Consider the following 17,812-nt stretch of genomic DNA (forward strand, 5'->3'; position numbering starts at 1 on the left):
TCTTTCTTTCTCTCCACACCGACACTCAATTAAAAACCTGAGCATATATTTGAGTGCACTTAAAGATGCCCTCCTCTGCAATATGTCATGATCCAGAGAGTGGTAGTGGTAATGTGGGCTGGACTTCACCCGTTAAAGTAAAAGCAACTGTGAAAAGTAAATCTTGTAGAAAAAAGTAAGTAATATCTAAAGATATAAAGCACAATCGAAACCTTTGACTAATCAAATAAGACTTAGACTTAAAAAACTACGGGCTTGTAACTCATGGTAATCAGTCTACTATAGGATATGGTAGTGAACAAAGCAGTTCTGTGTGGCTACAGCTTTCATAACATTAACTGTGTGGCTCTGAAGTTGGCGAGCAGGTTTGGCTGCTGCCCAGCCAGGCCACATCCTGTGGAAAGCAGCCAGCAGCAGCTGAGCCTCGTTTCCTATTGTTAGACAGGAACCAGAGCACTGTCAGATCCTCCCCAAACATGGACTTTTGTAACGATTCATGTCTGAATCTTAAAGTCAAACCGAAGACAGCTTGTTTAATATGTTCGTTTGCTTTTAGAGAGGGTAAATACTGTGTCTAGGCCAGAGGTCTTTGCAAAGCAGTTGAGTCCTCAGAAGCCCACCAGAGGGCAATGTAAAGCCATTTTTACTTCAACAGGAAGGCAGTGGACATAAGAGTTATGGGTTTTTTTTTTCCTTTGGCTCCAAGACTTTAACAGGGACCCATGTGGCTGAATTTGCATCATCTTCAAAATCAATTGGCCCTTAAAAGTATTTAATTTAATAGTGTAATAACCTCAGCTGCTGTACTGAATCATGTACAAATTCAGATGGCAAACCCTTTTCCAGACACAGCTGAAGGAGAGCAGCCAGGTGAGTAAGGTCGTTTGTAATCAGAATGCAGGTGAGATTTAGACCCAGAAAACTCTACTGCTCTGTCCTGTACTTTGAAGGGACCCCAGGTCGACCCAACCTCAGTTACAGATGTTGCTGGATGCAGGATGTGAGCTGTGATGTTTTCAGGTGCCAGTTTGGGGAACTGCTGAATGTCCACATTGTCCTTCCAAATGTGATATTTAAAATATCTCAGATTGTGTCTCCAAAAAGTATTAAATGATATAAACATCGTCCATGAACATTTCAGAGTTACCTCCGCAACGTTATATTTTTGTCCATGTCCATCAATCAGCAGGATTACACAAAAACTAAGTGGATTTCCATTAAACTTGGATGGAGGATGGCTCTCAGTCGAGAAAATAGACCCCATTAACTTAGGGTGTGGGTCCAGATAAAGGGACAATCCAGGAATTTTTTCACACTTTAACATTGTGAGGTACGACGTTTTACGACATTTTTATTAACTTCTCAGGGAACAAGCATGGATCTTGATGAAAAAAGTCAAGCGTATTTAGGTGGCTGTTATCTATGAGTGATTACATTTTGATGCAGATCCAATATATTAAATATGTTTTATTTGATATTAAATTAGACTTGATTGAATGCATGAGGACTGTTGGGCTTTGGCAGAGGTACACCCTCTTCTGTGTGCTATTCTAGTGAGTTTATCTTCAGCAACGTTGGCTGTTTAATAATTAAGAAAGCAACTCCCATGATCCCACACTATTTGTATCTTCTGTTTTGAAGGCGAGTTCTCGAGCAGAAGAAACGACAAACTGTGCGTTTAAATCTAATGCAGTATGAAACTATGTTCAAGCAAAATAAAAACAAGGGACACGGATAGTTAAGTTATTGTAAAATTATATTAACAAGCAATCTTTCCTCAAATTTGAAATAAAAAAATATCAGCAAATAAAGGCAACATAGGACAGATGTGTATAATGCGTAATGTTCACAGGAAAAAAAAAATTCTCATCACATTTACAAGACTGCCGCTAAGTTTATAATGATGCCTACTAGAGTCGGTTTAGAAAGCTTTGACTAACTCTGAATAACTGGGGCAATATATGTAGTCAAAGATTGTATCAAAATATTTAAAAAATGTGAGGGTGGGCAAGAGGGGGCAGGGCCAAGGGGACAACCAATGATACAGGAGGGAAGTATGAACAACCAATATGTAAGAGAGATTAAAATGGGCAGCTCATCCATAGCCTTTTCATCATAATCAACCAAACTGGAAATAACACGGAAGGCTACGACGATGAAGAGCACAGAGTGTTAAGCACAGACAGGTAAAGAGATATACACCACATCTTAAAGCAGGTGTCCACATAGAGAAGAGCAGCACTAGGTAGTATGTTGTACACAGATTCTCAGCATTCATGCACTCACTTCTTATGTCGACGTCTGGTTTCCCTTGACGGGACACAACAGCAATCCAGCCGTTTAAATTAAAAACAGCCAAGAGTGCAGAATCGCATCGCTGTCAATGATAAGAGACTGATCGAACGGGATCAATTTGACATTGTAAGAACCATCTGAGCACTTACATACTGTGAAATTTCATCACAATAAAAGCCGTTCTTTCAAGTCTTTTCCCCTTTACAAACCTCTTTAAATAGAAGGGTGGGCATTGGGAAGAATAGTACATTATTCATAAAAGGTGGCCACAGAGTAAAAGGCAAGAAATCTGAGTCCTATGTCAACTGACTTGTGTGACACAGTATGCATGGCGATAAGTAAAATGACAAGACAAAGACTTTCCAAGCTCACAATGCATATACACACTCTCCAGTGTTTTAAGTGACAAAAGCGGAGACATTTCCTGCACATCTTGCACCACAAAGCAATAATTAAAAAGTACAAGAGGTAAACTTCAACCTTTTTTTCTCTCTTCGCTCTAGAGTTGAGAGGGACTGAGAGGGTTATGGAGAGAAGGATGGGGAGGGGGGGGGGCTCTGCAAAGAACATAAAACGTGTCATGTATGCATTTTCAGTAGCTGGTTTTGTCACACTCGGGGTTGTGATAAATGGAGAAATTGTCCTTCATTTTGAGCAAGGAGCAGTAGTCGCCAGCCATTTCCATTTTTCTCCGATCAGCATTCTGGCGTTAGTGTGGAACCAAAATGGCGCCTGTCCCTGATTCGGTGCTGATGTGTTTTGGCCGTGTCCTATAGTGAGTTCAGATCCTCGGAATGATGGCAAATAATGTCGGTGTGGGGTGGAGGGGCGGGTCACACACTCATCGTCATGGTTGGAGAGTACTATGGAGGCACAGAGAAGAGAGGATTAAAACACCTTTTCACCACCAGCTGGCTCTCCACACTGTAGTCTGATGTTAATATGCTGCGACTGTGGCTTCACTGTGTGGTCAATAGTGCTCTAGCTCCGGCTTCATCAAAGTACAATTACAGTCCAGTGATGTTAGCTGAGGAGCGAAGCGGAGACTTACGTTCTCGCTCTGAAAGGAGTGGAGGAAGTTTCCACTCAGCTCCCCGTCATCCCTCGGGGTCCCAGGAGGATTGCTAATGCCACTTAAATTGTTTGGGGAATTCTGGAGACAAAGAGTGCACAGTGTTTTAAATGTATAAAATTTCACTCTGGTCAAGATTACGCTCTCAGTGCAAAAACAATCTGCATGGTTACACCATTTACCTTGTTCATTCCATCCATATCACCGGAGCCTGACAATGAAACAAAATGAAAAACAATATTTGGTATCGTGGTGATTTTAATGCAGTGGCTCTACCTGATATACAATATATTTTCCTCATTTAGTTTGAAGAAATATGTCCGTGTTGTGTTAGTAAGTGTGTTGTCGTGAGTGGTGTTACCTAGTGACCCGTTCATGTGGTGTGGTTCCATCCCAGCCATGGCTCCCAGGGGTCCGTCAGAGCCGGGGCCCATAGGGAACTGGAGGGAAAAGAGGACAGCATGGACTCAGTAACCACAAGTTAGCATCTAACTGGAAGTCAACCATACCACAGACTAGCAGGCTCAAAATAAAAGTGACATAAACAGGAACTCCGGTACAACACAGTGCATATACTTATTTCTGCTACTGCGAACCTCAGTACCCTCTTCTAACTGAAAAACCTTTGTTCTGATCATTTCAGCTCCAAGAGAGTCAGCGGCTGAAACACTAGCCTACAGTATCGAATAACAAACACTAATGGAACCACTATGACAAGTGTATTTGTTTTGTTTCTATAAAAATGTCTATTCCAGATCTCTGGGTGCAACTCAGGAATATGTGCTTAGGTGTCAACTAAAACTACTTTTTTTGCAAACCAGCTGAACATTGTGAAATAAACTATTTAATAAAGCAAAAGATTATGTCCAGTGGGGTTTTTTCTGTAGTTTCCTTTCTCTCGACAGCAGAAGCTCTGGGTGATATGTGCGATTCAAGCATTTTTTCAAGCACTTCCCAGATACCTACAAAAATGTCCAGACTCTCGAAGCCTCCATCATCCGATAATAATAAATAAAAAAATAAGTTTACAAAATGCCTTTATACCCACAGCAATCAATGTGTTGATCACTTTGTTTATTTTACCAGCTGTTCAGACTGATTTCATGTTTTAATCATGATTGTTTATTTCTTGCTAATTTCAACGTCAAACAAATATGATGATGGTATTGTTTCATTTCAAATATTAAAAGACTTTAGGTTAATTAATTAAGCGTTTTCTAAACTTTAAATACTTTGTACAAACCCTCAATTAAGTAAGAAATATATATAATAATTTCTAACTCCAACAAGCATGAAATTTATTTTCCTAGCAACATGGATGTATACACCAGAGGATGGAAATCACTGTCCCACCAGCTGAAAGCAGCCATTACTCAGAGGAGTGTGTTATGATGGTAGATGTCAGGTGTTTAGTTAATGGTACAAGCTTTACACAACGATCAGTGAAGCTCACGCTGAACACCTCAGCTGCTTAATTGTTGTCCTCTGTCAACCACTTCTTTTTTTAATGACCGGCATTACATTCACAGGGCTGACCTTAATGTTTAGGTGTGCTGTTAAAACAGATTGCCGGACAACGTTATGGGCTGTGGGCTTGGTGCAAAAGGGATATAAGTAATACAGATTTATGATAATGAGACTAATGCTACTTCTATTTAACTCAATGTTCAAAATATCCACACTTAGAATGATGAGAAGGAACATACATTATTTCGGTTGCCGGGTCCAGTGTTGATCATGGTGTACAAATTGTCACCAGAGTTGTTTGAGTCTGAAAAAGGTGCAATCATACATACAATTGGTACTGGATAGTGCATGAAAAGGTTACTGATTATCAGCTCAGCTAACAGAGGCACTAACCTGCAGGGCTGGGCATAATGGGAGTTCCTGGGGGCCCCCCACCTCCAGAAGCACCCTGTGGAGAATACATTTAAAAAATTATAAATTACAAGTTAACATGTTAAAATTATCTATAAAATCTTATTTTCTTAAGCTAAAATGCACATAATGTGTGTAAGTTAATACGCCAGGATGTGTTCTCACCCCATATGCACCAGGAGAGGGTGATGAGTAAGGCATCTGTAACCAAAAACACAAACATTACAGACCAGAAATGGGCGAGTGCAAACCCGTTCTATACCTCAAAATGTCATCATTCATCATTTGATCATCCTAATATCATTACGGCCGTCTGTCCATCTGTCTGTGGAAACCTTGACACATAATACTACAATTACATCCCAGACTAGAACCTTGGAGCACATTAGACTGACTGCAATCTGACCCAGCATTTTTCTGGCCGTCTGTGTGTGTATTTGTACTCACAGAGTTGGCATTGTTGGGATTGGGCCATGGCCGGCCTGTCCCTGGGCCCCTGGATGATAGGACCAATGAAAATTTTAGTTTGATAATGCATTAAAGTTGAGAGACTTTTTGAAGGAACACATTTAAAAATTCTAAAAAAAAGAAAAGGCTCACATGTTAACTCCTGGCATACCAGGACCCATGGTGTTGTGTGGAGGCCTCATCCCTCCACCAAAGTTCTGAGAAGAAACAAAAGAAAAATCAGCAAATCTTAGGATTTAAGGTTGGTTTGGATTTGGTACAGTATTTAAACCAGTTTAGTAAAGAACCATAGCTAATGGGTCATCAAGGCAATGGTGATATTATTCCTGGTGAGTAGAACAGCCTACCTGAGGGCCGGGCCCCATGGGTCCCATGCCTCGTGGGCCACTCATTCTCTGCATGGGCCCCAAGTTAGGATGGCCTGGAGGGGGAAAAATGTATATGAGGGGAGAAGCCAGGAAATAATTTCTTATATGTAGTTTAAGTGAAAACAGTACTGAGTCACACCTTGTGGTCGTGTGGGGTCCATGCTGGGCAGCATGGGATGAGGGCCTGGTCCTCCACCTGGTGGCTGCAGGGGATCAGATACGAAGGCCCAATTATGACTGCAACTAACAATTACTTTCATTGTTGATATATTGGTTGATAACTTGTCAAAAATGTCAATTAGTGTTTTCCAAATTCGAATTTCAAATTCAGGTTAATAATTTGCAACTAATCAATGAATCGTCTCTGCTCTAGACCCAATGAAACTTCAGTTTTACATGTGTGCTATGCATTTTGCATCCATAGTGTGTGTGTGTGTGTGTGTGTGTGTGTGTGTGTGTGTGTGTGTGTGTGTGTACTCTACCTGGTTGCCCATCCTGATGGGAGGACCTCTCGGGCCTCCAGCGAAGCGAGGCGACATGAATGACTACGACAGAAACGACATCGCTCCATGAGATTTCAATAAGGAAGTGACATACTTCTCTCAAAATGAATTATTTCTTAACAGCATGTTTGGTGAATATTGGAAGCAGCATAACGCATTGAGCTGAGACGAATGCCAAAGCATGAAGCATCAGCGTCGAAAAGCAGCGTTCCCAAATGGCCGCAGATAGCATAAACAGAGAAAAAGAGAGAAAGAGGGAGAGGGAGTGTTACCTGACTGTGAGGTCCCATCATACTGTTAGGGGGAGGAGGCTGAGGGTGAGGAGAGCCCTGGGGACCAGGTGGACCCTGTGGCATCGCACAAAATAAAAGAGGCAAGGAGGAAGGTAAGAGGAGGGAGAGAAGGGACGATGAGACGAAGAGAGAAAGATGGGGCGAGAAACAGAAAAGAGGGGCAGAGAGAAGCAGGGTTACTGCAGGGCAGAGGACAGTTGGAGTGCAAGAACCAAAGTGTGGCGCAAAAAAATGTAAAAATGTCCAAAATAAGTTGCTCATTTTAATGTAACAAACACAGATAAAGAGAGCGTCTGAGCAGAGAAGAGCAAGCAAATGGCTTAGCCTTGGATGAGAGAAAAGAGACAGAGAGGATGTGTGCTCTTTTGCCTGTCAGTCAAGACATTAAGAAGCCTGCTGCATGCAGCATGTTATCAGAGCTAATTTCCCTGAATTAACAGCGTCAATTAAGCTCTATGCAATTAGCTGTATAACAACACTAAACACCGGCACTGTGTCGCTAATGTTGCTGATCTGACAGAGAGTGAGGGGTCTAATTGAGCCTCCTCCAATGGATTCTGGTATGGAAAGTATGAGTGTGTGCGTTCATGTATCAATGTAGAATGTCTTTCCTGATATTAACATGATCACATAATGAGTCACGCCTTTGTGGCTTCTAGTACATAATAAGCTGGTGGATTTAAAGTGAATAGGTTGGTCTAGCAGAGGCAGAGCAGCATTGGGATTTTATGTCACCTCTTAAGAGCCACAGTTCCACACCGTTGCCTGCCAAGAGTTTATCCTCACGAGATATTGATTTACAGTAGGTGCTGCACCTTTCGATTTCTCCATTAGGGAAAATGGCCAGGCCACGCCTGCCTGTTTACAGCACTGGAGGGGCTCAGCCAGACAGAACGTCTATGACTATTTACTACAAGTTCACTGAGCAGACTGGAGCAAAACAAAAGACAAAAGCAGTATATGTGGAGAGCTACAGCTTCATATGACCGCATTTTACAAAGCTGGAGTCTGGAGCTAGGAACACTTTGATCGTTAATTATGAAGTGATTTATTGGTAAATATCGGGGCGAAGTCAATTTAAGAGAATTCCTAACAGTAACAGACAGTATCAATATGTTGATTGGCTGACCTGGAAAAAGCCAGGTGGCATGGGTCCTCCTGGCATGCCCTCACCAGGGGGTATCCCTCCCATCACAGGACTGGGTGCTGCTGCTGCACTCTGAAACAAAGGAGAGCAACATCACAACCTCTAATTGTGCTGCACATGATAAATTGACCAGTTAAGACAAAATGCAGTCTCAGTACACATATGGAACTCTCACACGAAGATGAAATGACGTCGTTGGAGACCTATTTTATCTCACAGGAGGAGCACATCTGAGGAATCGAATATTCTCTTGGACAAACACAGTGATGCAGGCAAAACCTGTGTTACCTATCGATCTGAATGGGTTAATGTGCATTGTGTGTCCAAGGTTCATGAGCCTTGTACACACTTAATGAAATTCATTCAATGTAATTGCTGTTTAAACATCATTTAACACACCTTTGACTCATCGTCAAAGGGAAAGACACTACCATACTTTCAGTAGACCTGCATCATCTGTGGGTTTCCAGTATGTTAATGGGGTCCTTTATTGAGGTTTCTGAACCCTGCTGATCCAGAATCGAGTGGATCAGATAAGTATTGGTGGGATTCACTGAGTCAGTGTCTCCAAAGTGCTGCTGCACAGCAGGGGCTTGCTGGGCCGATTTCCTGCTCAAACCGCAGCCCTAATTCACTAATGTGCCATTTGCTTCGGTCACACGCTCCTAATTGACTGAGTTTTTCTTCCCTGTAGCTGAAGCAATCTGAGATGGGCTAATGTCCTCAGAGCTGTGGGGTTTCGCATCCAAAGAACAGCTACAGGACGAGAGAAGCGCCTTCGGCCTCATTTGTTAATGTGCAGTTCTCTCGTGTTCAAGTGTAGACATTCGCAAAGAACAATGATTACTACAGGGATGGATGTATCAGAACGTATACACACAAAACACACCTTGTCTCTGTACAGAGCTCTTTAGACATCACTGGTCAATAGCCAACACACTCCCTGATATTGACTGCACCCCCCCTAATTATATCTGCTCAGGCTGCAGGGCCACTGTGAAATACCTCAGCAAGGAGAGAAGTGAGGCCACAGGGAGAAGTCACGTCTCATCAGGCCCCACCACCACTGGGACACGGACACAGAGACACAGACAGCCTGTAAACCCTATTTCTTTACTAGGTGGTGCTAAGAGGGGGAAATGCAAGACTGAGAAATTCTCAAACCTGGCTAACATCTAAGCCCTTATTTTTAAACAAAAGCACACTGCTATAAATGTGTAGGAGAGGAAGTTTCAGCTGCTCCATAGATGTAATCTGCACTCCATGTACTTCCTCACCCATCTTGACCAGTTACTCTCTACTATCAGCCAGTTAATGTAGAAAAGGTTGCTCTCAGAATTTGGTAAATCTGTGTATAAATAAATCTGAACTAAATTAATATTTAACAAGATACAGACATCTGACAATCTGCAATGACTCACTAAAATTCATTGCCTGATGAGAACTGACTTAAGAAAATTGCTCATACACCCAGAAACCATCAAAATCAAATATGATCCCACTGAGTTGCAACTTGTCTATGATGCTTTTTTTCCAAAGGCAGAGGAAAAGACTGCTCATTCAGTAATGATAGTTTGTACTTTTTTCTGACGTTTTTTATTTATTAAAAGTCCAAGTCAACACAAGAATTTTATTTTGGTGAACCTGCAGAGCCTCCATGAAGTTACACTTTGGCCTGTCAACCCCGATTGGGTACTTGGTACCGTAATTATTCAATTCTTGTTAAAATATCCGTTTTAACGCCCCAAGGTCATGTTAGCAAAATATCCTGCCTCTAATACATCTCTCGGTCAGAAGGGTTTGATAACCACATTTGAAGGATCACTGCAAAAGAAAAAAGGATGAATACGGCCGATTTATCGATCAGAATTTTTTAATCCCAAATATCAGTACGTGCATCAGCACTAAAAATCTAGTATTGAGCGCAACTAATTTCAAACGGAAACACAAATATATGGCACACAAAGCACAGAGTCGACCAATCTCTGAAGTATAACGAGGAGCTTTAGGTAGGATTTACACTCAATTATTGCCATTTCTACCTTATCCACTCACAAATACACTTATTCACTGGGTTTCTTATCTCTGCCTGACACGAGGCAACATTCATGCTGACAATCAAATGAATGGCAACCTAAGATGTGATATAAAAAATAACATCCTCATGGCATCATTGTAAGCGACTGAGGCTCTGAACACTGCTGTTTTTTAGCTGTAAAATAGGTGAGCAGGCCCTGACCAGTGAGACTATGGTATAAATAGAACACACTGACCACACAAATTTAGCATACAAGCATATCTGCCTGAGTGATTACAATTAACATTGACATAACCCGTCAATATTCAGTATATACATATATAGTATCTCTATCATCTGACCATTGCCACTGAATTGCGAAAATCTAGTTCAGCAGTCTTTTTGTCATATAATCTGTGGTCAAAGACAGCGCCATATTGGGAGTATAAACATTACAACTGCTGGAAATATAACCAAATCCAAAAATGTCCATATATAAAAACTACCTGTTTGGCAAAAATTGAGCTGCCCAGACAAGCTATCAATACGCAAATAAACAAGGTTGAAGTTAAGATCCCATCCCGCCTGACTTGGAAGGAGTCATCCAGCAATTACCACATGTAACCTGCCTGGCCTGACTGGCAGACCAACACACAAAAACTCTGGCTAACTATTTGAATTATTTCCATTCATTTTACAAAAAATGTTTTTGATAAGCATCTTAGTAGCTCATAATCAAAGTAGAACTGTGACAATAACAGAAAATGACTTTTTTTAAACAGCAGTGATGCAGTTAAAACACTTTGGGAAGGGAAAATCTCAAGATCTACAGCCTCAGTGTTATTTCTACTGTTTTACTCTTTTAAATGATTACATACTGCTTTATGGTTTATGACGGCAATAAAAAGCATTATGATCACAGGCTGGGAACCTTGTTCAAGGTGTTGTTGCAAGAAGAGGAACAAGTTTCCGATGCATATATTTAAGTGAGAGTATTGCGAGCAGTTCCCCATGCCTTATTAATATCAAGCTTTCTAGACACTCCTGCAGACCCGTCTTATTCTGTACACCATGTTGAGTACACCATAAAGAGTTTCATAAGTCAGTTGCATTATATGGTAAAGGGGTTATTCATAGTTCTGACCTCACCAAACTCATGGTAACTAGTACTTTGCTACTTCCTCACAAGTAATACTACCACCCTGTAGAAACCTCATATTTCATGAAGGAGAGGATTTATTTAGATTTGGCATTTGTGTATATTCTAAAGCTAAATTAGGTACTTTTTTTTTCAACTTGATCAGCTCCAAACAACATGAATGCCTCACACAAAGCCATGTGTTTATCTATTAAAGTCTTCACTAGCCATCATAGGATATTTTTTTGTGTCATAGGCACAGCACTGATCCTTAGTTTTTACTCAGGGGATCTAAGTTAGGTCTACAAGTGTTTATATTGTAACCATCAGTAGTCCTGTGCATCAGATGCACAGACATTGGCAGTGGATCTATGTCCCAGGCTGCATTTTTACAGTTTAATGCATATTTAAGTTATCAGTTGCATAAAGATAAGTTGATAAATTGCTCTTCTGTGTGGGAAATATTTTGATCAAGATCAGTAATAAGTAGTTATTTAACTCTCAGAAAGTGTGTGTTATATTTAAACCTGAAGGCATTAGGACATTCTGGGGGGAAGAAGTTTATTGTTCATTATAGACAAAGACTGGTTTAGTTTATGGCTAGGTTCAGAAAACAACCACATTGTCTGGCCCCTTCACAGTGAAACAACAACTGCAGATTGTTTCGCTCCCCTGCAAAGAAATAATGAAGTAAAACAAAGCTGTACTTAAGGTATTGACCACAAAGGCATAAAACAAAGTCAACAATCTACACGGCTCTGTAAAAGTCACAAACTGTTTGCACGAATGAAAGGTAACGTGCATGGCAGGTTTCCAGGCATCTTGTGTTAGATCTTTATCATGTCCCACTAAAGCCCACAGCTGTGACTGCTGGACTGTCCCAAACAGCCTGATGTTGCTCTCGCTCTGAACGAAACATGTCTCACCACTAACAGACTCTCTGGTACAGGAAAGGGGGCAGATGTCTCAGCCCTGCCCCGGGCTACACAGCTCTTGTCTGGGGCCTTCCTTACAACTCCCCAGGGGACCTCCTATAAGTTAGCCTCCCCTCACCCTCCATGATTCAGCGTGTATATGTGTGTACTTAAAGAGCACACGAGCCAAACAAATTTCCACTGGATTCTTGAATCACTGAAGGAGGTCACAAAAGGCCAGAGTGGCGGCGGATGTGCTCATGCACTCCTTTCAAAAACAAAGAAAGAGCGGGGAGAGGGACACACATTGGCGGTGTACGAAAGTTGATCTAGTACTGTTACGGTTTGCCAGAAGAGTCTGTATATTATTGTTTGCTAGAGCTATATTGCTTTATTGGTGCATAGTTTAAGTGTTTATTATTTCCCTGATTAAGCAATCTGTAAATATTAAGGCCTACTTGCTGAAAACAAGAAGTACCTATATATAACCCAAGTGTATCTAATAGCTGTTGTAAATAGAAGTAACTGTCACATTTATTTGGATTTATATTAAATTTGAGACTAAGGATATTCCTAACATTCCTTCCCTGACGTTTAAACAGAAGTTTAAACTGAAGACTATTAGACTAGTCTAAAAGCAATATAACATTCAGGAAACAGTCGGAGCTGAGCACACTTTAATCTGTACGGTTTAACATTATCCCCAAAATTAAGAGCAATTTGAAGTTGTTAATCACATTCTTCAATAACCAAATTGGAGTTTAATCTCGCTGGCACCCTGGTGGAGGGTGGTTGCATAACATCTAAGACGCTACAGTTAGCCGACATTGTTAACGCTAATAACGGATGCTTGTTGCTATAAAACATTTTGAATGGGAAGACGATGATGTTTCAGTGCAAATTATGCCCATGTAATTTAAACGGACAGTGTTTTATATCTGCTGCTAGAGGTTTCTCTATCAAAACAATGAACACCAAAGACATAGTTTGGTAATGTAGTGAAGTAGCGAGGGATCACAGGAGTTGTTGTCTTCATTGTTTAACAACCACTGAAAATCTTTCTGAAGTGACTTGCAGAAATGTTCACGGACAAGTTAATATATTAAATTTGCATTTACGTTAAGTCATGTTGACAACTTAATTTACTTACTCTCTGTTCTATCATCTAATGTTTCCCTGAATGTTGTAGCAACAGGCGAGCAAATGAAAACTAATAAAATTAGGGTTTTTTTTGGTTCGAACATTGCTGTAAACACTAAAGATAATCCAAGTACAAAACTCAGGAATCTATAACAAAGCGCTAGTAATTTTCAAACATTTTTATGTGGAAATTTTACATATTGTGTCCATTAATAAAATAGGAATGAGTTTAACCAGCTAGTATTTCTGGTGCTAGAGAGGGTAGCGACATTTAATCGACCAGTCGTGCAAATCCCTATTCAAGACCATTTATTTCCTTATGTTTTATTTCAGACCACACATGCCGTATGTTCAACACAGGTTTTGGAAAAAATAAACAAGCTTTCCTACCACAAAGGAATCTCTGACCAGAATCAGTTCCATAGCGTATCAACCCACAACAGTTAACTGAGGTTACAGTTTGTCATAGGGGGAGAGAAAAAATGTAAAGAGGGTGAGGATGACCAAGAGTTTGACTGGGAGGTAAATGTGAAAAAGCACGCGTATACAAAAAGAGAGACACAAAAAGAAGGAGAAAAAAAAATTATATGTAAAAGGGGATGTAGGAGAAGTGATGTGGACCACCCAACTGACGACTCCTGACCTAGCGTGCGCTTAACAGCCTCACTTCTTCCACTGGAACCGACGCTCAAAAGAAACCAGCCCCTGTGTTTAGCTTGTAAATGTTTAACCATCAATCAACATCATAAAACCCAGTCTGGATCCAGACTGGATGCTCCCTCTCTCTCCCTCTCTAGTTACTTCTCACAGGTCCCCTCCACTTCTCCTTTCCCCAACCCCCTCCTCTTTATATTCCCTCAGCTCCTCCTCGGCGGCGGTGGATGCTGGGCATATGCCACAGTGCCACTCCCCTTTCCTTTTTCCCAATCTGCCCCTCAGCTCTGTGACAGCCATCAATCAGGCGCTGACGCCATGGCGACGGGGCCCCTCGGGGAGCGTTCATCAGGCCCGCCGGGGCTTTATGAGCCCTGCCGGCTAACAGAGCAACGCTCACCTCCCCCACACCTAGACAAAGGCGAGGGTCCAAGGACTTGTACTGTCCACACACACACACACACACACTTGCCTGACCACCAACATCCACAAATGAACACAAGGAGAACCAACATCAGAGCGAAGGGCAACCACAAGATGTCGGGGAGAGCCAGCCACACAGAAACTCTCAAAGCTCTTCACCACAGCAGCACACAGCCCAGACTGACGTTTCACTGTTTCCTCATTTGCTTAATGTTTTCCATGTTATGGAAATGGTCTCAGTCAAACCACAGGCTGCGATCTAACAGCTTATTTTGTGTTGTTTAATCTTTCAGAGCTGGACTGAGGAGGCTGCTAAATTATTCAAAAAATATGAGTTCAGGTGTTATCGCAAAATAGCTTAATACAGAGAAAATCTAACGTATGGCAATATGATATGTAAATAATGATCAGAAACACTATTTCTGCATAACAGATAAAGATTTCTGCAATCAAGCACTCAACAGTATTGCAATCAATTACTATAAAGCTTGCTATGTGATTAGAAGGCCAGTTTCAAGCAAAATGCACTCCTCCTTTGTCTGCATGAGTTACAATAATAAGGATGGTGGTTCCTGAAAGGGCAGAGCCACGCTGTAGCCTCTCTCCTGGCTCCCAGGTCACCTGCCAGATCAGGAGGCCTGTTACCCTGACAACCCTTTCTGCCAAGAGCAGGACCAACATCTCCGTTTTAACCCCATCTCATCTGGTACATAACCAAACTGCCTACAAATTTGGATGTGTATCAGTCATCCCGAGAGGACTCCTTAACCTCTAACGGCTTTGCTTGGCTGTGCTGATGCAGGAAAACCTGAATAAGTATCTTTATTTTATTGACATCAGCTGCCCGTTTCTTCGGGAGAATCACAAAGATGGGAAAGGCAGAAGCCACTGACAAGCAGTTCACAGGTTCTTTGATCCTCATGAGGCTCTTTTTGATGTTCCTTTTGAATGCTGACTCAAAGCTGGAAACAATGCAGCACACGAAGACAAAAAAGTTTCTAAAATGGCATAGTTATCAGGATGCAAAACACCCGTACCATGCAAATACAGAAGCGCCGTCATAAGAGGATGCACTCCTGAGCGACATAGATTTTGGATCTGAGACTGCCCCTGCAGTTCTTCAGTTTCAAACCCATTAGGATTTTAACATTGCAGGTAATATGCTTCGGCATGCACTTGAGGTACTGCACATCAGGTCAGCTGGAGGTCTTTGTCAAAAATCAAGCTGTGTGCATGACACACAGCAGGTTCTTATTCGTCTTCACAACTGAGGCAGGGAGTTCAAGCGTGGCGCGGATGAGGGGGAAACGCTCGACAGGTCTGACTCAGGACGTGCTGACATCAGCATCATTTTCCCAGAAGCCCATAAAGCTCATTGTTGGGCGCATCATTCGACCCACTGACAGGGCAAGATGACCGATCGTAAATTCAGGAGGAGAAAAAAAAATACTGGCCCAATTTGCATGCAGCAGTTAAATACGGCCAAAACAAAAGTGCAGCGAGGAATACAAAGGAAGCCAATATCAGACAGACATCGTTTTAGGGTGAATCATTAAAACATTTGGAGCTAAATGGGAATCGTGATAACATCAAGTATGGCAGCTGTATCACCCATGAAGGGCAATGTGCGAGATTTTGTCAGGACTTGAATGTTGACAAACAGAGATCATGAGTTATTTGCTCCAACAAAAGAGAAATTCTAACTCATTGCACAACCCGAGTGGGAGGCGCATTATTACTATTATACACCACGCCTTAGCCTTGATAGAAAAGTTGTTGTCTTCTTTAGCAGAAGAAGACAGAGCAACCTGTGCAACAGTGTAAGCACTACTCACGTAGTCATGGAAGGCTTTTGCTTCGCTGGAGTGGTCACATGTCTCTCTCCTCTCTGGCGCAGCGCAATACAAGTCCCAGAATACACTGTGGACAAGACAGGCCATGAAGCAAACTAAGCCACACAAACAACCCCTGGACATGTTACATGAAGACATGAACATTATCCCTTACCACCACCAGGAGTGTAGGAATCCAGGAGGTTCTCCGAGTGTTATGTTTTTCTCCCATCGGATCTAGAAAATTGGTTGCAAATGACGTACATTTTAATATTGTTGTTCCTAAACGAGCAAAAAAGTGTTTAAAATGTAGAAATGGCACTCTAGCATGGTGAAACTTTCCCCCTAAATTGCACATACCTCTGATAAAAAGGTCTGTGCAGACTTCTGTGCTCCTATGTGTAGCAAATACTCGTAGACATACAGAGCCAACCTGTGTGGGGAGAAAAGAAAAAAACAACAACATTATTTTAATTCAACAAACTGGCAACAAATAAACGTCAAAACTGCTGGTTAAATCTTCTTCAACTGGCTCCCTGAGTGACCAGAGTCGTACAGGCCCCCTGAACAATGGCTGCCAAATAGCCTATGCCAAAAAATTAAATGGGGACTGTGTAACCAAGACCTGGTTAGTATTCACTACAATGAGGAGGTTGGAAGAAAGTGCTAAAGCAACAGTACAATTTAACGTCGTGATGTTAACTGTAAAAAAAATAAAAAATTAAAAAACACACACACACAGCACCAGCCTGCTGTGTATTAGCTTGGTACAGTATCCTGGTGGCACTGATGGGGCTGAGGGAAATAAAAACGGAGCCCATCTAGAGCGCAACAGAGAAAACAATGTACTGTGTGGCAAGGCGATGTTATTGTTTTCTCCTCTCCGTGCTCGCGACTGAATATCCGCAAAAATATGAGACAACCGCCCGTTGAAAAAACAACCAAACTGCTGTCGGAATCGGTGTTGGGAGACAGCAATGAGCCAAAGGCAGCAGAAACACGGCTCAGGGGAGGAATGGCGAGCAGACAAGGCGGTTCATTCAATTCCATTCTCGGTAGGAGGAAATCGCCTCTTGCTAGCCCGTCCAGCGAACAACAGAGAGCAAGAGGGAAAAACTTACGAGGCAAAAAAACGCACAATAATAAACGTTTCTGGGCTTACTTTTCTCGTGCCTGGCCGTCCGACGGCACCGGGGTGCCTTTGCCTTTGGGGAACATTGTTTTGTGTGGGAGGACGCCCGCCTTCTCTTTCTTTTTTTCGCTATTTCATCTGTCAGATCATCGCGGCCGCGACCCTCTCGCACTCCAACCGCACTCCTGCTCAACCCGACGACTCAACCGAGCATGGTCCGGGGGGAAGAGGCGGGGCCAGGCCTGACTGACGCGGCCGCCAGCCAATGAGAGAGCGCCGTTCGCCTTAAGGTCTGCCTTTTCGTGTTTTTTTTGGTTTTCTGTTTTGACGTTGATAGCTGCGATATCAATGAGCGTAATTGAATCAAGAAATTAATAGTTCCTCTAATTGTTTGCTTGACTTCAGCTGGCATATGCAGTGTAAATATATTCTTCTGGTGATCAATTCAAAAGTTGTTGTTTTATTCTTTCCAAAATTAGGCATATATTTCACAATAAAATTAATTGGTATTTGGGAAAGTATTTATAATCTCATGGGT

General features: G+C 41.9%; 1 protein-coding gene across 2 annotated transcripts; it reads right to left on the reverse strand.

The window, feature by feature from the left end:
• Positions 1–1,738: 1,738 nt before the first annotated feature.
• ssbp3b (single stranded DNA binding protein 3b) lies at positions 1,739–17,496 on the reverse strand. 2 transcript variants are annotated; one of them, XM_084355715.1, is made up of 18 exons: positions 17,305–17,495; positions 16,503–16,575; positions 16,318–16,379; positions 16,146–16,230; positions 8,007–8,096; positions 6,857–6,931; positions 6,564–6,626; positions 6,221–6,284; positions 6,061–6,134; positions 5,846–5,910; positions 5,693–5,741; positions 5,411–5,446; positions 5,228–5,282; positions 5,074–5,138; positions 3,729–3,807; positions 3,550–3,578; positions 3,347–3,448; positions 1,739–3,158 (listed from the first exon to the last, which is right to left on the reverse strand). In XM_084355715.1, exons 1-18 carry the CDS (start codon positions 17,358–17,360, stop codon positions 3,129–3,131), a joined length of 1,152 nt encoding a protein of 383 aa, XP_084211841.1. In that variant the 5' UTR covers positions 17,361–17,495; the 3' UTR covers positions 1,739–3,128. The 2 variants fall into 2 exon arrangements, with proteins under 2 accessions (XP_084211841.1, XP_084211842.1); XM_084355716.1 differs by lacking the exon at positions 6,857–6,931 and having other exon boundaries at positions 17,305–17,496.
• Between the last annotated feature and the right edge of the window lie 316 nt (positions 17,497–17,812).

Source organism: Pagrus pagrus (assembly GCF_965226575.1).
Source record: "Pagrus pagrus genome assembly, chromosome: 6".
Classification (NCBI taxonomy): Eukaryota; Metazoa; Chordata; class Actinopteri; order Spariformes; family Sparidae; genus Pagrus; species Pagrus pagrus.